General features: G+C 37.6%; 1 protein-coding gene across 1 annotated transcript; it reads right to left on the bottom strand.

Annotated features, from left to right (window-relative positions):
• Positions 1-12,029: 12,029 nt before the first annotated feature.
• LOC105057459 (lipoamide acyltransferase component of branched-chain alpha-keto acid dehydrogenase complex, mitochondrial) lies at positions 12,030-23,227 on the bottom strand. The gene is given in 9 exon segments (XM_010940073.4): positions 12,030-12,345; positions 13,316-13,543; positions 15,490-15,578; positions 16,656-16,903; positions 18,972-19,375; positions 20,098-20,223; positions 22,679-22,828; positions 22,932-23,005; positions 23,008-23,227. Coding segments are annotated over 9 exon segments (1,542 nt in total). The 5' UTR covers positions 23,117-23,227; the 3' UTR covers positions 12,030-12,231.
• Between the last annotated feature and the right edge of the window lie 871 nt (positions 23,228-24,098).

Below are 24,098 nucleotides of genomic sequence, written 5' to 3'. Positions count from 1 at the left end.
TGAACAGTATTGGTAAGATAATTTTGGGCAGAGACTGCCATTTTAAAATTTTCATTTGCTGTTCATCACTCCCCACTGACTTGAGCATCGGAGGATCCCTGTCGGACATAATTCTGGTTAGTGAGGACTTCTTTTGCAGATGCTCTTCTCCAGCGACGGACGTAACAGAAAATTGGCCGCAACAAATTGGCGCGTCAGGAAGGGGGAGAATACAAACAATCATGCCAAAAATCAGAGCTCAACACTCAACAGGATCAACAAGGCAATCTTTCCGTCGGGAAGATGTTCCTCCCCCACCTTCAGTGGCAGAGCCCAGTTCTTCACGTCCTGTAGTTACTATAGATGCACAAATTGTTGTACTTATACAGCAAATGAAGGTACTAATGGAGGTGATTCAAAGTCTCCAACAATAGCAAACTCAGCAATAGCAGCTGCAGGCAGAGGAGTCGGTAGCTCAGTCAGTGCCATCGAGGCACAGCCGCCATCCACCACGGCATTCACCCTCTTTTTTTTCAAAATGGTGACCGTCTTGACACTCTCACCGAGATGGGCAGTCACGTTCTCGGCACTCCCACCGTGCCATCCATCATTCACGGCATTCTCCCTCTCTTTCTCATGCACATAGTATCAGAAAAGAGAAAAGACCGTAGACACCTTCTGCTTCTCCATCTTCAAGCTCTTCAAGGGATTCTACCCCTGGAGTTTTTCAACAATGGTGGCTTAACGACTATGAACACAAGTTCAAGAAGATCGATCGCTGACTTGCCCGACTTCAGGTGGAAGGTCAGAAGTCCTTCAACGACTACGACTTCCATACTATCCAGCCTCTCTCTCAGCGTATCCTGGACAAACCGATACTATCTCGGTTCAAGATACCACAGATGGAGGCATACGATAGCTCCACCGACCCGATCGACCATTTGGAAAGCTATAAGGCTCCCATAATGACTCAGAGGACAACCGACGTCCTCTTATGCATTGGCTTCCCAACAACTATTCGGAAGGTTGCTCGAGCCTGGTATTCTGAATTGCAGTCGGAGAGCATTAACTCCTTTGAGCAGCTCGAACAATCTTTCATGGCCCATTTCAGCACTAGTCGAAGACCGCCACGGACATCAGATAGTTTTTTCTCTATCAAGCAAGGTGAGACAGAGACATTGAGAAATTTTATGGCTCGATTTAATATGGCCACACTTGAGGTCAGGGACCTCAATGAAGATATGGCCATATCGGTCATAAAAAGGAGTCTGAGGGGATCCAGATTTACGTATTCTTTAGATAAAACTCTCTCTCGGATCTATGCTGAACTTTTAGAGCACGCGTACAAGTATATTCGTGTGGATGAAGCTGCTTCTGACCGATGTCAGACAGATGAAAAAGGTCAGAAAAAGAAGTAGAAGAAAAGTGGACCTCTAACCGAATCAAATAGGCCGACTATCAATAAGTGAGCTTCACTTTGACAACGGAGTCCGAAGCCGAATAACTATGACAGGTATAACTCCTATACTCCTCTTTCTGCTTTCTGTGCGTAAATTTTGATGGAGATCGAAGGAGAGGAGTATTTACGACACCCTCTGCCAATGAAAGCACCATTGAGGAGCCGTAATAGGAAAAAATACTGTCAGTTCCATCGTGATCATGATCACGATACCAAACGGTATATCCAGCTCAAGGATGAGATAGAGGTCCTGATTCAATGAGGCTATCTTAAAAAATTCTAATGCAATCGTCCGACTCAACCTCCCACCGACCAACAACCTCAGCCGCAAGCTGAAGAGACACTCAATAATTGACCAATGGTAGCATGATCTCCGAGCGACAGAAGAACTGGGGGGCAACTTTCGAAGAAGAGTCGACGAAGAAACGATGATTTGATAATTAATTATTTTTTCGAAAGAAGATGTTCGAAAAATACAAACTCTCCATGATGATACTGTTGTTGTTTCGACAACGATAATAAATTATGACGTAAAAAAAAATTTAATGGATAATGAAAGCTCAACAAATATTCTGTTTTACTCGATTTTTTTCGAATACGACTACCGATTGATCGACTCAAAAGAGTCTCGACACCATTGATCAGTTTCACTGGAGATACAGTTACTATGAAAGGAGAAATTACTCTTCCACTAACTGTCGGAATAGATCCATGACAGAGTACTGTTCTCTTAACATTCACGGTTGTCCGAGTTTTTTCGATTTATAATATCATACTCGGACGACTTAGACTTAACATCTTGAGAGCAGTAGTCTCAATATATCATCTATTGGTCTAATTTCTAACGAGAAACGGAGTCGAAGAGATACGTAGAGATCAACAACTTGTTCGATATTATTTTCTGGTCCCCACACAAAATAATCAACCTGAAGACTCTTTGTCCATTGATAAATTGGACCAAAGAGAAAATGAAGAAAGGGGTGAACCAGTCGAGCAATTATTTTTCATCCCACTAAAAGAAGAAGATCCTGAGAAGACGGTCCAGATTGGATCGCAGTTGCCTGATCCGAAGCGGCAACAACTAATAAATCTACTAAAAGCAAACACCGATATTTTTGCTTAGTCGGCTACTAACATATCAGACATTCTTCCAGAGGTAATAACCCATTGGCTAAATATTGATCCACAGATTAGGCCGGTGAGACAAAAGAAAAGGTCTTTTGCTCCTGAAAGACAGAAGATCATTGAGGAAGAAGTTGACAAGCTCCTTGCAGCTAATTTTATTAAAAAAATTAATTATCCTGATTGACTCACCAATGTAGTAATGGTGAGAAAAGCCAATGAAAAATAGAAAATCTGCATCGACTATATAAATCTAAATGAAGCATATCCAAAAGATCATTTTTCTTTATCGAAGATTGACCAACTAGTTGATACAACTTCGGGGCATCAATTTTTAAGCTTCATGAATGCCTTTGCAGGCTATAATCAGATTCGAATGACACCTGAAGATGAGGAGCATACAGCCTTCATAACCGACAAAGGCATCCACTGTTATAAAGTAATACCTTTCGGTTTAAAGAACGCCAGAGCTAGCTATCAACGGCTAGTCAACAAAATATTTAAGACACAAATTGGACAAAATATGAAGATTTATGTAGATGACATACTGATGAAAAGCCCTCAAACTACTGATCATGTTCGAGATCTAGAAGAAGCCTTCAGCACACTTTGATGACATCAGATGAAGTTGAATCCGACTAAGTATGCGTTCGGAGTAACTTCTGAAAAATTTTTCAAATTTTTTGTATCGCAATGAGGAATCAAAATCAATCTCGAAAAAATAAAGACTATCATCAATATGAAGCATCCTAGTTCCAAGAAAGAGATATAGCAGCTTAATAAAAGGATTGCCGCACTCAGTCGATTCATCTCAAGATCGGCAGAAAGATACTTATCCTTTTTCAAAACTTTGAGGCAGGCAAAAGACTTCTCATGATCAGATGAGTGCCGACAATCCTTTGAAGATCTAAAAAGATATCTAACATCTCCACCATTGCTTATAAAATCAAAGGTCGAAGAAACTTTGTATCTCTACTTGACGACTTCGATGGAGGCAGTTAGTTCGGTACTTGTCCAAAAGGATGAAAATCGAATTCAATGATCAATCTACTATACTAGCAAAGTACTTCACAATACCGAAGTAAGATATTCAAAAGTTGAGAAGATGGTATATGCTCTAATCATATTATCGCAGCGACTTCATCCATACTTCCGAGCACATCCCATTGTCATTTTGATAGACCAGCCATTGAAGAAAATTTTATACCGATCTGATATTTTAGGTTGAATGACAAAGTGGGCAATAAAACTCAGTGAGTTTGATATCTAATATCACCCACATCCATCGATGAAGGCACAAGTATTAGCCGACTTTGTCATCGAGTATACAATACCTGATAATAATCCTGAGGATGAAACTAACGACAAAATAAAGCCAGTTGAAACTCCCAAGTCCGACTTAACATCGGCGTGGGTGCTATATATTGATGAAGTATCTAATGCACAGGATAATGGAACTGGTCTCATCCTCACCAATTTTGAAAGGATTGTAACAGAATGTCCTTCGATTCAATTTTAAAGCTTCAAATAATCAAACCGAATATGAAACACTCCTAGCCAGCTTAAAAATTGCCTAGAGCTTGACATAGATAACCTGAAGGTCTTCACCGACTCATAATTGATTATCGGATAGATTAAGGGCGAGTTTGATGCTCAAGACCCTATTATGGTGAAGTATCTTCAAAAAATGAAAGATCTTGCATCGATTCTAAAAGATTTTGAGATCTCTCACATCCCAAAAATAGAAAATACTCGAGCCGACGCACTTTCTCGACTCGCAACTACTTTACTCAAACTCGCTTAGACAGATATTAATCGAATGTCTTGAACAGTCGAGTATCAATAAAATAAAAAAAGTACTATAAATCAATGATGAGCCAAGCTAGATGATCCGATCATCCAATATTTGACTGATGAAACTCTACCAACAGATCCTTCAGAAGTCAAATGACTCAGATAGATGGCCTCGCAATATATTATGATGAATGACCAACTTTATAAAAGATCGTTCTTTCTTTCCTTACTGAAGTGTTTGAGGCCAACAGATGCTGACTATGCACTCAGAGAAGTTCACGAAGAGATTTGTGAAAATCACTTGGGAGGTAAATCTCTGGCTTATAAAGTCTTACGACAAGAATATTATTGGCCTACCATAAAAAAAGATGCAGCTAAACTTGTCCAAAGGTGTGAACCATGTCAAAAATATGTAAATATACAACACCAACCGACCAATTAGTTGACATCAATTATTGCACCATGGCCGTTTGCACAATGGAGAATAGACATACTCAATCCTTTTCTTCTGGCATCTGGTATCTGGCCAGAAAAAAATTATAGTAATTGCCATTGATTACTTTATCAAATCGGTAAAAACTGAACCTCTGGCACAGATCACTGAAAGTAAAATGAAAGTCTTCATTCAGAAGTCAATCATATACAGATTCGATCTACCACATACCATCATCACTGACAATAATCGATAATTCGATAATCAAAACTTTAAAGAGTTCTGTATAAAATTTTACATTACGCACAAACTCACATCAGTCGATCATCCATAATCCAATGGTGAAGTGGAAGTGACAAACTAAATAATCTTGTATGGACTCAAAATTAGACTGAATGAAGCTAAAGATCTTTGGATGAAAGAACTATATTCGGTCCTATGGGCATACCGAACAACTCCTCGCATACCAACGGGAGAATCGTCATTCAATCTAGCTTATGGAACATAAATGATGATCCCACTTGAGATCGGATTACCATCAGCAAGGGTGGAATATTACAATGAGTCGAGCAATTCAGAATATCGGAGAGCCGATCTAGACTTACTTTCAGAAATCTGACAGCAAGCTCAAGTTCGGATGGCAGCATATCGATAAAAAGTAGCTCGGTATTATAATTCAAAAGTTAAGTTGAAGATCTTCCATCTAGGAGATATGATCCTAAGGAAAGTGAAAGTTTCAAAATCTCTGGATTAAAAAAATTATCTCCAAATTGGGAAGGACCCTACAGAATAATTGAGATACTTAGATCGGATGCATATCGGCTGAAAATTCTTAAGGGAGCAGCTATTCCTCGAACGTAGAATGCTGACAACTAAAAGATATATTATCAATAAAGTTGTTTATATGTATTATGCTCAGAATGAAACATTAAATTTCAGAATCATAAAAGTTTCGACCAACTTCAGTGACATTAGACCGATAAATGGACAGTCAATTTCTATTGACTATATCTCGATTTTTATTGTAAAAGCTGATATACTGACTGTATCTCGGTACCGACTATATCTCAACTTTTCACTATAAAAGCCGACTCTAATTAAATGACTATTTATGCTGACTTAATTTTAACTAAGCGAAATTCTATATCAATACGATCTAGGTCGAATTGAAACTATACCGACTTGACTACGATCAGTCGAAGGATATTCGACTTATCACCATTTATCAAATAACTAGACATACTGACTTGACTACGATCAGTTGAAAGATATTCGGCTTATCACCATTTATCTTAATATCTAAAAGATAAAGTATATCAATTGATATTTGACTAACAAACAATTCTATAATTATTACTGAACGTTCGACTCGTCAATCGATATTCGATAGTCAAACTATGATTCAACGGCATTACAGATACACAGAAAGAAACTTTAAAAATTTTTCTTTCATTCATTGAAAGGAAGTTACAAAATTGGACCCAATGTTTGATTATAAAATTTTTGGTTACAAAAAAATAAAAATACTATATCGATCACCAGTCGTTGTCTTCATCTCCTTGCTCCGGTGCGGCATCGATGATTGGAATAGCTTTTGGTATAGTCGGTGCATCATCTTCGGTCGGTGTAGTCCCTTCTTCAACAGCTTCATCTTTCGAACCAAGAGGAATGATGCTGCTCAAGTCCAAGTCTGGATACAATTTTCTGATCACATTTCGACCGTCCTCATACTCGATGCAGTAGGAAGCATATCCGCCTTCAAGAATTTCTTCCTTGAATTCTTCAAAATTTTTGAAGTTCTCGATGGTCAGACTTAGGGCTTCCCTTACCGACTCTGCTTCAGCTCGCGTGGAGGCCGACTCAGCATCAGCCAGTGCCAGTCTTTCTAGGGTGGACCGATGCCTTCTGCGTTCGACTTTAAGTTCATCAATGCATCCATCCCTCCCTCGTTGGAGCCGATGGATGGAGTGCTTCTTGCTCTTGATCTGAGACTCGAGGGATGTGATGTTCTGGTGAGCCGATTCAAGTTCGGCCTTGGAGGACTGAAGATCGACCATCATGCGGAAGGTCTACTCTTGAAGTTCTTTCTCCCGTTCAATTGCTATCTGGAGTTATTTGACGATAGTATTCTTTTTGATGGTGACGGCCGCCACCTTATCCATCCACGATCAATGAAAGTCGATAATCTTTCGATAGCTACTTTCAAGATCATGCATGTCATGCGCCCATTGAAAGCAGAAGATAAATCAAGTCAGATTAGATCAAAAAAAGAAAAATATCGAAAAACTTACCCCGAGTATCATCGGGTAAAAGAAAGAAAATATTTCAGCGACAGTCCGATTCTTCCTATTCTCTCGATCAGTCAGGAGAAGAGCAGCTTCGATGAGCCGTTTGGCCAATGCCGGATTGGTCAAGGCTGACTTACCCTCGGAGATTCGAATGTCGAAAAGAGTGGGAAGGCCTACAGATGACCCGTCATCGGTTGAAGTAGCTAACGCCTTCCCCCGATCTCCGATCGACAGTCCAACACTTGAGAATGCTGGAAAGTCGGAGCTTGACTGCGTCTGAAAATGTTCCGCTGGAGGAACGACTGGTGCAGCCACAGACTGCTTAGGTTCGACCGTAACTCCTGTCCCAATCCGAACCTCTATTGATGGAGCTGTCGATAGTACTATTGTAGCTCCATCCTCTCCCATCGTCCCATCTTCAGCAGACGATGCCTCAAGAAGCATTGTCGGGGCCGACAATGCCAAGACTGGCTCGAAAACTGTCTCTGACGGAATGTCGGATTCCTTCGTCGGTACCGATGGAGTGGTGAACTGACCCTTCTTCGACAGTCGGGAGGGTCCAGCTTCAGCTACTGTCTTCTTCTTGACAGCGTGCGTGTGGATATCAGCGGCCGACACTCATGCTCTTAGCTGCATAGTTGCAATCAAAACAAAGAAATCAGTATAAAGTTCAGAAACAGACAAGAAAGATAAAGTAACTGACTATGTTATACCTAAAGAAGTGACCGAAGTAAGTCCGACATCGTAGAGAGCTTGTTCAGTCATTAGCTCTCGCTGCGGTGGAATTGCCATGTCCTTCAATCGGAGAAAATTTTTTCGATCATCGACCTTTGTCTGACTGTTCTCGTTAGGACCAGTCCTTGGATCACCCAAGCATGAAGAAAAACTCCAGGGAGAAGAAGAAACAAAAAAAATGATTCTTCTATCCATGAATGGACGATGGAAGACCGGTGATAAAAGAAAGTCTTTTTCTTAGGTTGAAGAACCACCAACCCTTGACCTTCAGATGAGGACGAAGGATAAAGAAAGACTAAAAAAGGAAAGGATAAGGAATAGTTAGTATAAGCTGACACAACAGGACAAAGCTGATGATCAATCGGATGGAATTCGAGGCTAGCTGAGCAAGACAGAGGCCATAATAATCAAAAAGATTCCGAACGAACTCTGAAATCGAGAATCGAAGATCGGCCCGAAGGTTCTCGACATAAATTACGACCTAGCCCGAAGGAGGAGAATTCACCTGACCGTCTGAACCAAGAGCGAAAAACTGATACTACTCTGAGATACGGTACTATTCTCGGAGCCATTCAATATTGGATGTAGATAAGAAAGAAGCTTCCATTTTCAGATCCGAAGGAGAGTCATTGGCAGGATTCCCTGACCGACTATTCTGAGAAGAAGAAGCTTTTCTACTAGCCATGAAAAATGGAGAACTAAGAAGAGAAAAAGAAAACTTTAAAGGAAGAAAAAAGAAACCTAAAGAGGAAGGACTCGACCTGAAACCAAGGATGGAGCGAAAAACAAGACCTTGGAGCTCCTAGTACTGGGGCGACCTTCCAGCAAAACCTTCTATTGCAGAGGGTGGCGACAAATGCAAAGTAAAATCTAGATGAAAGCGACTTCATATATATAAGATCCCTCAACAGTCCAGATGAAATCGATCGAATCAAGATTCCTCCTGATGATGATACGTGGCGACATCAAGACCGACTATTGGTTGGACAGTTCGACAAACCTGCTCCCAGATCATGTCACCTCATCATTATCCACGTGAACAGCTCAGATCCAATGATGTTTGGACACGTGGTCAAAATCTACTAGTCAGAATCAAATCGTCCGGATGTCCTAGGCACCGAATTATCTTACCAAAACGACAGTCCAATGATGATTTCACAACTATCGAAACAGCAAAATAGTCAGAGATCTCTCGTATTCTAAAAACTCATTAATATAAGCAGTCGAGTCGGGGCTCGAGGCAGCACGTGATATGACAACTTCCTTCATCCAACGTGACTGACCACGTGACAGTGTACATGTCAGACCACCTTGAACTTGAGAGTGGGGGGCAATTATTGAGACCATTCAACCGACTCCCGACTTCGACTCTACATCGACCTTATGAATATAATACTCCGACTAACAATCAATTAACCGACCAATAGTTGGCTATTATCAACCAACAACGGACAACCACGACGACTCAGTTAATATCCGACTGAGGACTATCGACATATCAGAGTCACCGTCTGATGCTCATTTGGATCTCCATGACTACCGATCTACTACTATTACCGACATATAGTCGGCTTATCTTTTCATGATCACATAAGATCGGAATATGTGGAACCTATACATCTAATCGTTATAAACGATTATCGACTACGTGTCATAGTCATTAGTGGACATAAACAGCCTATTAACTCTATGATTATGGTCCGATAATTTAGTGTCATAAAAAATGGGATCATGTGCTCGACGGTTATACCTGAATCATCTATAAAAGAAAAGTAATTGAACGGTATTGGTAAGACAATTCTAGACTGAAACTCTGTCATTTTAAAATTTTCATCTGCTGTTCACCACTCTCCACAGACTTAAGCATCGGAGGGTCTCCACCGAATACAATTTCGATCAGTGAGAACTTCTTTTGTAGTTGCTCTTCTCTAGCAATGGATGCAATAAAGGATTGGCCGCAACATAAATTTATATCTACACAACATCCATTTATGTTTTAGCTGTCAATTTGAACATGTAATGAGAAAATAAAAAAAATATGATATGCAAGGATCGCAAACAACAAATCTCACGCAACTTTAAAAATACAATCATTAATAATAATAAAGTAAAAATTTAGGATATAGTTATCATAAATTAATTAAAAATGGTTCAAATAAAATCCAACATGTAAAAATTTTGTGGCCCATCCTATTTATTTCCACCGCCCCCCGCGCCGCCCCCCCTCCCTTTCAATGAACCAAATCCAATGAAAAAAAAAAAATCCTAGAGAACTATCAATTATTCTAAGTTTGAGAGCAGAGGTATCCCATATGCCCACCCATGTTATCTAGTAGGCTAAAGGAAACCCAATTTATGGTTGAGTTAATTTCAAATTACCCTGGAATCATCCCAATTCTGAAAGAACCCCACCTGAAACCGTTTTCTTTTTGGTGGATTCAAGAGGGTCGATGGTCCAAGCATGATATTGCCATTCCTATTCGAGGGTCATGGCCATCAATTCATTGAAACTTTTGCCGACAATAATTATGATCATCAACTAATTATTAAGATCCATGACTTTGTGATCAAACGTACGCACATAGGAAGGGAAAGATGGCAATCCTTTACTCCACCAACACAAACCCAGAAGGCTGTGGATTTGGATTCAGCATGATTGGATTGGGATTATAAACAAGTCAACAAGACTAGTCCTTTTATTAAATGGGTTGGATTTGAATTTAATTAGCAGAAGAATTGTGTGTGTGTGTGTGTGTGTGTAATTAGTAGATTACCATTGAATAATATAAGCTAAATTGTCATCAAATTAACCGTAAGAACTTCAGTTTAAGCATCTCAAGTAAAATGAACAAGTTGATCCTACCATCTCAAATATGACCCAATTTGTCTCATTTATTAAATGGGTTAGATGAGTTAGCTAGTCTTCTTTAATAAACAAGTATGATTTGGTTTATCAACATTACTATTAAACAGGTTGAATTTGGTGCGACAATTTCATCAAAATTCATATATCAAATCCATTTTCTACCTGTGAGTCTCCTCTGTGGTCACTCACATACAGTATCCCACTCATATTTCCCTTTTTACCGTCTTTTGATTTTCAGAAATGCCATCCAAATATACGTTTGGTCCTACCATACATCCAAATCATACAAATGAGCTAGATCACCAGCAAGTCTTTAGGCTGACTTGAAAACTTGATCACATTGGAAATGATGTTAGGCCATAGGGTCAGGCATGGTTAATCTTCATAAGTATGATTCAGGTTGCTATCTACAGATCCACCCCACCAAACCTTAGAATGCTTCGTGGACAAGCTGTGAATAGATTATAGAAAGCAGCGACAAATAGTGCCTGCTGGCTTGCAAGCAATGGGTCAAGCTAAACCCAAAGCAGGTCTTCATCACGAGACATTATTGTCTATACTGCATGCACCAAAATGACTATACATGCAGCCAATCATGCCCGTTGGTTCCTATAATGAGGCATTGAGATGCATGCTTGATGAATAGAACTCACAAAAATCAATGAAAATTATTGGCTGTGCGCGCTACCACACGGTGTATACCATGCAAGCATTAATCTCTCCTTCATCATGCTAGCCATGGCTCATGCGAAACTCAAAGATTTTAATAATACCTCATCTCATTATAATGGATCCCATTGAAACAGTTATAATCACTATTATAACAGCCATTGTAACATTATTATAATGAAAAATAATAACATTATCTTTATGTTCACTTTTATTAGATAAAAAAAATTATTTTTGACTATGCAATCATTATTGAAGAAAAGTTTAATACTAAAAATTTGAATTTTGCAAAAAAAAAAAATTAAACAAAGGAACATGTGAAAATAGAAACCATCATTAATGTTACAAAAGATTGTCAAACACTAGATAACGTATTATAGCGACCTTTATTTTTCCCTTACCTTAGTGCGTAATATATAACAGGAGGTGACTGAAATCGTTATAACAGCTGTTATAATAGTTATAACACCAGCACTTATAACCTTGCCCTAACTCACTTTTCCCATCCCGCTGTACCAATAATTTCATGTTTGCTGCATTCATCATATGTGACCAAAATCCTTTATTTTCCAGCACTCACCGTTCTGTTATCAGATACCTCCTAACAAAGATATAGAGTATCACCTTAGCCAGTGAGATGGTAAATTCTTCAGAAATTAAGGATGGAGCCACAATTGTTACATAAATCACTGAAGACCACATTACATGTCACTGTCATAAAGGGTTTACCTATTACATCCCACTCGAACATATGGGTTACATCCATTGAAAAAATTTACGATTGTGTACCTATAAAACCTTTATTGGCTTCTCTTTGTTCAGGAGAGAACATAATAGTCAAATGTATCATTGCAGATTGGGCTCCACATTCTGTTATTTCTCCAAATCATCTCATGTGCAGCAAGAGTAGCTCTGGCTTTTCCACCAGAAGTTTCCACTCATTGCAAAATCTTGCAACAGTAGCTCCATCTACAACTCTATGATCTGCTCCAATTGTGACCTGTAAATCACAAATCATTACACATGAAACTTTTAGCATCCAAAATGTAGGTTGCTCTCATGGCAGTATTGTCAAAACAAGTGAAACCTATAAGTTTATCAAAAGAAATAGAAGCAAAATATACTGAAACACAAATTTCTAACTCATCTCATAGATGTTTTAGTTAGTTAACAGCCTAAAACACAATTATAATTTCACAGGATGTTTTTCCCCCGGGTTGGAAAGCTAGAAAGGATGAAAAATTTAGATGGCAGATGAAGGTGACATTATCATATACAATGAGAGTAGTCAAAATATCATGCTTACAACTAGTGATATCCATGTCAAAGACGAACTTAACAAATAACTTCACTAGATTATGCTAATCACTGCTATCCTATAATAAGTTACTTTGGGGAATCTGAACCTTTTGCTGGAATTCTTACCTATCACAGATTCCCTCTGTTGATGGACAGGGATAAAAGTTATAGTTGAACATTATTATTAAAATTTAAATGTGTCTCTAATCTTGCTGCTTGTATGCAAGTCAAATATGGAACAGTTGTCTCTGTAATCTAAGCTAATAACAGATGTTCTTACATGTGAATTTGAAGCTGTTGAGGTCTCAGCTTGAGTACTGATATTACATTATGTAATCTTGCTGCTTGAGTATATATGAATTATGGATCGCATCTCTTACCTCTCGCTTGGCTAATCTGTATGAAAAGCACACTTGCAGAATGCACAAACACATGCGCACACATAGTTCGTACGCATGCACACACACACAGAGCTCATGCATGCAGCTTATGCACCTACACATGCAGATGTGCCATAAAAACAAGCAGAGGCACGTGCGCACACACATATATCATAAAGTCCACATGCATGCATGGATCCATCACCTGCAGATGAAGATGTACCACACACAAGCAGAGGAACACACATAAACACAGATCATAGTCATAATACTCCTAAAATAGCAACTTACATTGGTAACAGAAGCGGGATAAACAGTTTCATCATCATCAAAGCGGGGTAGTTTTTGAATCCGTCCAATTGCAATTATGGCAACTTCAGGTAAGTTGAGCAGTGGAGAGCCAAATTTGCCACCAATTGCTCCAATGTTGCTTATAGTTATTGTTCCCCCTGTAATATCTTCAGAATTCAGCTTGTTATTTGATGCCATCTGCTGTAAGCGTGATAATTCCTTCGTAATCTGATTACACAATTTGCATACATGAGCATAGAGTTTTGCATGATAGGTGACAAGATAAAAATATTAAAGATATGAAATGTCTAATCATATCTAATTTACAGCCATTGTATAAAGGAAAATCAAGAATTTGTGCTGTCATGGAGAATATAAATACAATTTTAGTTTCCTGAAGAGTTTTCAAGCTGAATGTATTTGCTTACAAGCAATACTTTTATCTTGACAGGCCACCAAAAGTGACATGAAATATATTCATATCACTTCATGATGGTTAACTAAGGAAGCATTCTGCTCTCCTACAAAAAGCACAAAGCCAAACAACAGTCAAGATTACCTTGAATGCATCTTGGAACTTACGTTATGCAACAGTGTTCTGCTTTATGAAAGGGTTTATGCCAACTTGCAAGACACTGGAAGAAAATAGTTATTTTCACTTCAATTCCATAATGCTGCACTTTTGTGCATCCCTTGTTTTAGTTTTGCAGATAATATTTCTTATGCATAGCATGAGTTCACAAAATTCTCCATTATTAGTGAAAGGTATTATTACACTGACCCTTGGTGGGAAATGTTCTTCATTTTAGAAAATGAAACCTTTACTTCTCAATGTTTATCAGATCAACAACTAGCACCACTGCTTTTGGGGCCCCATCTTCCATTTATGCTCTTTGAAACCCCATCCTCTCAGCTTGCATTTTTGAGTGTTTTCACATTTATTGACCTGACAATGTGCAATGTTGGTAATCAAATGCCACCATCAACTACCTTGTCATTCATGTTTTTCTTTCATTTTTTTCATGGAAGATTTTCAGCAAAACATTTGCTAGATATCCAGTACTAACAAAGTATACAGAGATTGATTGTAATTTTGTTGGTCATCTTTCACATGTCAGGGCATTTTGTCACCTAATCTACAGTTCTTTTAAAATTTTATAAAGCCTCCAGCTATTCCTCTTCCTACCTCAATCAAAGATTTAGCTGTGTGTGATCCATAAGCTCATGACAATAACTAAATTAAATATATACTAGTCATTCCATGCTTTGTGGTCATACATTTATTTTGGTGGTGTATCATTGTCATATTGCCTATGCACAGATCTATGCAGTTGCCCTCCATGCTATTGTTGACAGTGTGTAACCACCCCTTTGGAACTCTTCGAGTATCACTAGATCACTAATATACGATTCAATTTAGATTGTTTATAAATTATATGAGAGGCCATTTATGGAACAGCCAGGGACATAGAGGATTATGCTTTGATTTAAAATGATTTGAGGAATAATATGCTAGCTTAAGGTTTTCTAGAGAGGAGATAAACCTGATGCTCTTGCTTAACAAAGACCAATACTTTTATTTCTCATTTGTCTCCATGTTCATGCATTCACTTTTCACAATTTACAACAGGAAACTAGAAACTAGAATAGAGATATTCCAGATACAACTAAGAACATACGGACAGCAGCATTTGGGGAAAAAATGAATAAAATTAGAAAGCCTTCAGCAGTAATTTATGAACAATACATAACTAGTCATGAGTTATATGTGAAATTTTGTATTTTTATTAAATAGTATCCTTAAGCTGAAATAGTTTGAAAGTCTCAAAAAATAAAAAGTCACCAAAAATATCTATTTCTTTGACAACAATAATCAGTATTCATGTGAAAATAACCATTCAAATAATTAGCTGAACTAATTCAATAGTATATGAAAGAGATCGGAGGCTGAATCACAATGGCCATGGTGAAGCGGCTTCTGAAGAACCTTCTATCCAATAACAAGCTTATCTCCAGCTAGTATAAAGTTGAACAACATAAGTAGCATATAAAAACCATTACATTTATTGCATTAAATATGTCAGAAGACTCTAAAAGATAGGACAAGATAGAATAAGCTTTCAGAAGGGAAAATTTGTTTATAGCAAGAAAACTTAGAAGAGGTTGCAGCTAACCTCCAATATAGAAAGTGATTGAACCTTCTTTATGTTTGGTACGACTAAACCATTGGGAGTAGCCATAGCAACACCAACATTGTGGCAGCCTACACAAATAATAAGTTGAAGCAATAGGCTTGGTTTGAAATAACAAGGAACCATAATACAATGACATAATTAATAATGATGTGATGTCAAAGTCTTCATAATGGACAACTAGTCACAAATCTGCATCAAGAAGAGATCTAGAAGCCATCAAAAAAGGCATATGAAGCATATTTTTGTTCATTCCTGGCGCAACTTCGATAGTTGAGTGGAGTCTATGAGGTTACATATATACTTTTTTAAAGAGATTATTGTGAATAAAGAAAACATGTCTCCTTATTGACTCTGGAAATTACAAAAAAAAACCAAAAGAAAAGAAAAACAAAACTTCTGGAAGCATATGTTGGCAAAGCGAACAAAAACTAATCCGATATATAACGGGAAAAAGGAACCCAATATGACTGCATTACAGGATACAAGCTCAAATCTGAAAATGATGTCGTTTAATAGAATACATTCATAGCATCACACATGAATGAAAGTTGTATATAGTCAAGTTACAATTCATTGCAAAAATGCAGTCCACTAGCAATTTTTTAGCATATGGTAATATGAAATTACTATCTAATATGTGTCTGTCTTTTTTTTTTCTTTTAATTTTTGAGAATGTGGTATCTAATAAGTGTTGTATTACAAATAACACAGATGTAACTGAAATGTATGACATTACTTGTCAGAAAGATAATAAAAAGAACTTAAACCTAGTTTCCTTATATCTTGATGTATGGTTATGCCCTCAACTATTCATTTTTCAACGACATTTCCATGAAGATAGTGCTTGTAGGATATTAGCTGAATGATATTTCTACATATTTGATAATAAAAGAACATAATGCATGAATAGGCTGCAATGCATACACTTGCTTTATATGTATGTTGAAATGTAAACTGTGCAGATCAATGTGGACTATCAACTGCTAGAAATACCATACACACCAATGGCAGCACACATAATTCCATGCACCAGTATGGTATCTCTTGTTTATCCTAGAAAGATATGCATTAAGTATGGACACAATACTAGCATAAAATCAAATATATAACAGAGTATTAACTGCAACAGGAGAATGCCTGCACACCTTTCAGGATGACCTCAGTATTTTCTTCATTGAAGGAACTATTTAAGAGGGGATATTTACTCAACGCCATTGAAAGAGACTTTATGAAAAATGGAAGAAAGGTGTGTTTCACATTTGGATCTGCATTGTCATTCTGAAAGGCTGCTTTAAGTTCTATAAGAGCATCACAATTTATTTCTTCTAGATAATGAAAATGTGGGACTTTGGCAGCCATGGTCATTGATTTAACCATAGACCTCTGAAATCCCCTGAAACATAAAAAATGTTAACCTCAGATTTTGATGGACGAGGATTCCACTATTTATAGATTTAAAATATTGATAAGATATAAAACAGAACTTGAAGATAATTCAAGAGTGCTGAAATAACTTGTCCTCTTGAGAAGAAACATATGCAAACATAACAGCAGACTGAAAAGGAACATGACGAACTCTATAAATATAATCTCTTGACATGATCTTTGGTCATCCAAGTTTATGGTTTAGTTGCCAGGATCGAGAGTGGGTGCAGGCGTCACAATAGCAAAGATAGCCTAATAGGAAAAATTGACTCAAAAGGATTCATAAAGTTGATATAAGTAACTAGGTTTTCACACAATGCTTGATTGTGTTATAGATAATATGCACCGAAGGTAACGGGAGTTCACACAGCTGTGAAATAACCAATAAAACTTTTTATTTTATTCACATGGAATGGAAGGAAAAATGGCATTCCAGTCATTTAATTGGTGGTAAAGTAAACAAATCCCAAAAAAGAAAATAGGGCAACCCTTAAATCACCAATGAAACTGAATATACACCAAATGGCTTTTTCAAATTTTATCCGAGTAAAGCTAAATGGGGTGTATTGGTTGTTCACAGGCATATGAAGACATCCTCAATCCACCATCTATTGTGATCCTAACCGTATAAAGTATGACATTAGCTACAACTTTGTAAACTACCTTTCTCACTATTTTTATTACATAAATCCATCTTAAATATTGGAGAATCTGGTGTTTGACAACCCATTTCTTTCAAGTTGCAAACTCATTGTAAAGCATGATCTCCAGACTCTAGCAGGAATTCCGCTCTTGGGCAGACCCCTTGATGTCATTCCTATAGCCTTGATGGAGCTCTCTCAAACCTTCAACATCAAATCTCTATCTGGATTTAATTTATAAGGTTCAACATAGCGTTCGCCGAACCGACCTGAACTAGACGGTTTGGGGCATGCTGAATTATACCGACGGCTTACTGATACTGTTCCAACATGAAATCCAGAAGATCGAAGGAAAGAAATTAAAAAGAGACAGAGAGAGGGGGGAGAGAAGGAAAGGTAAAGAATGGGGAGGCCGTCGGAGACAGCTGGAGGGCTGTAGATGACTATGGTGCACGGGAAAGAATGAATTGGAGAGAGAGAAAGAGGGGGAAGGAGAGGGAGAGCTCTTCGGGGGCTACCAGAGAGTCTATCCGAGTCCAATGAAATAGGGGCTAGAGCACTCTCTCTTCCTCTCTCTAGTTCACCCTCTCCCATGCACCATTGTCATCCGTGGCCAGCCGACCTCTCTCTCCCTTCTCTCTCTCTTTTCCTTTGGTTCTCCCACTCTTCTACTTTCTTTGCCGTGTTGATTCGAACCCGGTACAACTCGGTATGGAGGCACGACCAAACCGTACCGCCAATCGGTGGGCATGGAGTTCGGTTCCAATTCGATGAACCTTGGTGCAATATATATAAGAACTGAGAGAGTTACACCAAAACCCTATACCAAGATCTGTGCCAAAATCCTATGAGAGCAAAAAAGAATCATCTACTATCTAAGTTAAGAATCTACATAGTTAACCATGATTAAGATGACCAAAATGCCAAATGCTTAGGAGGTACATAGTTAACCATGGTTAACATGACCAAAATGCCAAATGCTTAGGAGGGTTCTTTTTTATGCATTAAGTTGTTACCAAACATGAGGTTTTTAGTGAAGAGAAATTGAGCATTTACCCTGTTGATTATGATTTGCACATCTTAAAACACATAAACCAACTTTTAGTGGATTACAAATATTCTCAAGTTATATATCACATGTCATCATGTTGTTTAAAACCGCTAAGTTTATAACCAACCTAGGTATGTCTAAAATGTGTGGATTTTGCATTTCTTGTTATTGTGTATTATGCTTGACCAAGTAATTTTCAATTTAGATGCCACCATGTATTTTTCATCAATTGCATATGCATCCATAGACTATTGGTAGAATACTGGCTCAACAAACAAAGTCAAGATCACATACATCTCCATGTTCACATTACTTTGAGCATTACCTCACAGAATCATAGTTACCTGAGAGGAATTGTCGTATCCTCATAGCATTTTTCATCTAGCATGTCCATGTGAAATGCTTTCGCTTCTTTCAACAGCCCATGTTCAACAATATTGACTTGTGAAAGGGAAGGTCGTTCTTCCTGAATACCCTTGCTAGCAGCATAGCTCAAGACATCTTCTTTCAATACTCTTCCATCTATTCCTGTTCCTTGAATATCATTTATGTTTAGACCATACTGCTTTGCAAGATGCCTAACAGAAGGTGTAGACAGAACGCCCTTAAAAGCCTCCTCTTTATTCGATGATCTTTGAGAATCTGATTCACATAGCTCAGAATTTAGTGATGTTGCATCCTCATGACACTCAGATGTAAGAGGACTCTGAGCATCTTCTGCACTTATCTTCAATAAAGTTTCACCAACCTGCAGATTGAATTTTATAATTTACATAGATGATAGGGTTTTTTTTGTACTTGAAGCAATTATATACAAATAAGGGGAAAGGAAAATTGCATATGTTTCAGATTCTGTAACAGGACAAAGTAGCGATGCATAAATATGCCACCATTTGTCTACATATAACCAAAATGCATTTTACCAGGAAACATCATCTAAGACAATTTTCAAGTCAATGCTGTATGAATGAACTTAGATGAAAACAAATATTAGTACAGAATATGAGAATAAGAACCACCCCTTTTTGACGAAAGAGTTGTACTGAATGACAAATTACAAATTTGAGAAGACTTGCTCTCTTATGAGCATAATCTTATGTAAGTCACTGATTGCGTTTTGGGTATGAATTTGTTCCAAGGGTTCACTGCAACTGCCTATAAGTTTTAGAAATTTGACATTGTAGAAGCTTGAGAAAAGTTTGTGTTAAAATCTTAAACTATTTTACTGAGCCTAAAAGAACCAGCCCACTGATCTTGAAATTAGTGATATATCATCATTCACAAGGTCAGCAGTCAGATTCCAAATGGATAGAAGTCTCAAGTGAAGGAGTCAACTATGAGGCTTAATAAATATAACATCAAAAAAAAAACCAGAGACTTAATAAATGAAAAAGATTTAAATTGTTCTAAATAAGGAATCCAATATAGGAGCGAAACCTCCCTTAAACATGAGATCCGATGCCACTCTACCTTGACTACATCACCAGGAGCAAAAAGAATCTGAAGGATTTTTCCTTTATAACGACTTGTGATTTCAATGGTTGCTTTGTCGCTCTGTACTTCACAAAGTGGTTGGAATTCTTCTACCTCCTCACCCTGACAAGAAAACATTAACCAATTGTCAGCTATGACAACAACATCTAGATGGTTACATATATACTTAAGTAGATGATAGCATTGAAACGAAAAATATGGCATCTACCTAATCAAGGTATGGCCAAAGCAAATTACAGCAATTGAAGAATCTGGATGCATGCAGTTCACCTAAGACAAATTAGAATTAAAATTTATTAAGAAATAAAAGATACATCTACACATTAAGGCCTTGTTTGGCTTGGAATAAGAAAAAGGGAATAGCAAAAGTTATCCCACAAGATATTTTAATTTTTGTTTGGCTACAGTTTTTAGAACAACTTTTTTATAAGGTTTTTAGTCCATAAAAATGTAAAAATCAAGTATAAATATACTTATAGACTAAAGAATAACTTATGACAGCTCTCCCATGGAATAATTAAGCCTGACATAAGAAAGTTTGAGCAGCATAACTATTCCTAGGTTATGCTTGTTTCCCAAAACCCATTTGGCAGGTATAAGGCTTATTCCAAGCATTATACCTGCTTTATGCCGAGCCAAGCATTGTCTAATAGCAAAACAGCAACTGTATGTTAAGTATTTGAACATGTTTGTTCGAGTCCATGCCAGGTCACATCTCAAGTACAAGCTCTCAAAGGTGCCTTTGAGCCTCTTGGTTTGGTTCTACAAAGTGATGCAAACACAGTAGAAGAAAGCCTCGAGGTTAGTGCCTCGTGGCATGTCATTTTTACAGGAGGCAAATCCACCAGAGTATGTAGTTTCACTAACAATGAAAGAGGATGGATTGTCCAACTTATTTTTGCAAGATGTACATGAATTATCCAATTTCAACCTTAATTATGGTAAGATGTATCACTGAATCCTTCAACTTTGCCTGGAAAATACAATAACAAAATGCTAGATGCTTACAGAATTTGCTAAATCAACCAAATTCATACATATCACTGCATCCTTCAACTTAGCCTAGAAAATATGATAATAAAATGCTAGATGCTTAAGGATTTGCTAAATCAACCAAATTCATACATGGCACTGATGTCTTTTAGCTGGCTTTTTTACATGATTTTTCCTTATTTTATACATATTTTTTTGTATTGAAGAGAACCTGTGAAACTCATACCTTATGGCTCAAGGGCTTAGGACCCTAGCCACTTCCACCCTTTTAACATTACACATGCTACTTCAAAAACATTTACATCATAATGTGTATGTATCAGATATAAGTACATGACAACACAAAGACCTTTACCTAAAGTCAAAATGAAATGTCCATTTCCAACATAGCAGTTTGTTGGAATTTTGGTTGTAATGTGGTGTAAGTTAACAACCATGAAAAATTTCAATGTTTTGCCCTTAAATTTTGTAATGCACTTCTTTTTGAGAGAACTCATTAAAATTATGAGAGACTATATCAAAAAGCTTTGTGTCGTCTTATGTTTTTGAATAAATGTAAATGTTCACAACAAGTTGATATCAGGAAATTGTATGAGGACAAAACTAGCTAACACATGCAGTACATCATCAACATAATGCTTATCAAAAGAGGCTTACACACTCTTCTCATCTATCATAGTTCTTCTTTACAAGACCCAATCCCATGTCCCTTCTGATCTTTTATAATATCTCACGGTTGAAGAGTATTAATGTTTTCTTGATTTAGAAAAAGCTTTTCAAAATACATTTCAATTCAAATAAATACAGATGAACACTTCAATAGACATGACTGGGAATAACAACTGCTTGTCCAACACTTTATAACATAGTACTCATGTAGAAGCACACAGAGAAATATTGGGCCAAAATTAGTTGAAGGTGTCCTGTAAAGTGAGTGACTCGAGGAGTGCCCAAACTGGTTGAACTGTTGTTAGGGAATGCATAGAGGACACAGAATTCCTACAGGTCAACACTCCAAGTTTGGTAATCATTTGGACTTACCAACAATACACAGAGAATACATAGAAAGTAAATATCAGAGACTTTGAAAAAAGTTCCAAATTTTTATATTTAAAATCTGAATTTCGAATTGATTATATGTTAGTCCTCAAGATCAACCACTTAGACGGGTAGGCATTTCAAGTTGAATTCAAGTTAAGGTACTGTAGGTGGGAAATTATGCATGGAACGGGACTATAAATCGGAGTGCCATGCACTGAACAAACTGCTGCTTTCTTACTAACTGTCCGATCAACTCAACAACTGCTTCCCCAAATCACGAATCAGAACTCCTCCTGAATTTACCATATCTCCCTCCCAAATGACTTTCCATCTTGTTTTCTTTCCAAGATTTTAACTTTTATAATTTTCATAAGCACCATAGCAATAGAAATCCAATTCACGCAAGCGTCCACTACTACCTTCTACTATACATCACACTAACTAAATGGGCTTCTATATTTATAGCAAGTGGAAGTAAATTTGAACCAATTGAAGCAAACGCAAGAAAAAACACCGATCTCACCTCTTTGACGAACCATTTGAGTAGTTCACACTCGGCAATACCTTCCCCAGTCTGCGCCAGAGGCACCTCCACCACACCTCCCATAGGGACATCAACCCAAGCCTGAGTCGTCAAGCACCGATCCCTTGCTGCAGTCCACAAGCCCTCAAACTTCGCATCCAAAAAACCAAAACAGAGATCGCCCATCAAAAAAAGAAACCATCTTGGGGGCAATCACTGTAAGAAAAGGAAGAGAGTGTAATTGCTCACTAACGGGAGAGTACAGAGAGGAGGAAGCGAATGTCCGATCGGCGCGGAGAAGCGGCGAGAGGGGGAGGAGAGAAGAGAACCCGAGAGCGGCGGAGTGGCCGATTCCGGGGACGGCCGCGGGGATTCGATTGCAGCGAGCGGAAGAGGAGGCCGAGGGCGGGCGTAGCGGCAGATGCGCCTGAAAGCCATTACCCTTGAGAAGGAAGTGGGAGAGTTGGGGTTAAAATCTCTCTCCGACCTTTTTGTCCGAGTTGGTGATGGTAGAAACAGAGGCCGAGAATTCAGCCTTCCAAATATGGAAGCTATAAACTTGATTAAACTAAAACTTATAATGCGTCGAGGATAAAGAAGACCGTGCACGGCAATGTCGTCCCAACCGCAACCGTGATCGTATCCTAAATGCGTTTTAGGGTATGGTCCCACCCGCAACCGCGACCATATCCTAAATGAGTTGTATAGGATATGGCTCCAGCGTATACGCCGTCCATTAGGAGGGTGTTTCGTATGGGATAATCAATTTAAAATCAAAAATAATATAGATAAAAATAATAAAAATATTATATTTAATTATATCACGATGGTCTCATGTGACGGTGCTTCAGATCATCTTTATTCTTTAAATTATACTTAATCCATCACATATCCAATCTTAAGGTTAAAAATTTTAGACCGCTTTTGGTTAATGATGTTGGACTGAAATCTAAGAAAAAAAATATTTTTGAGTCTAGTAAAAAAATAATATATTAATATTATTAATATATTATATCAATATTATATATTTGATATTATATTATATTATTATATTATAATTCAATGATAATTTTAAATTAGAATAGAAATATTTTATTATATTTTATATTTTTAAAAAATATATCAAAGATTATTTTGATATTATATGGCCAATCACCTTAAATTTCTATAAAATATCAAATAATCTTTAATTACTGAACTATGATCTATCAAAATATAGTAATCTTAGATCACTGACAATCAAATTATCTATATCAAAATATAATAATCTTAGATCACCATGATGATTCCATTTAGACTAACGAGGGGAGAAATTATTACCCACACTAAGTGCACCAACCTGATTGCCAATCACAACCACTGATTTTCATAATGATGCATTGAGATGCGCTAAATGAATGAGGCCACAAAATTAGGCGTT

Source organism: Elaeis guineensis, chromosome 14 (genome assembly GCF_000442705.2).
Source record: "Elaeis guineensis isolate ETL-2024a chromosome 14, EG11, whole genome shotgun sequence".
Taxonomy (NCBI): domain Eukaryota; kingdom Viridiplantae; phylum Streptophyta; class Magnoliopsida; order Arecales; family Arecaceae; genus Elaeis; species Elaeis guineensis.
The sequence above is the reverse complement of the archived record's forward strand: the minus strand, read 5'-3'. Positions and strand labels throughout refer to the sequence as shown.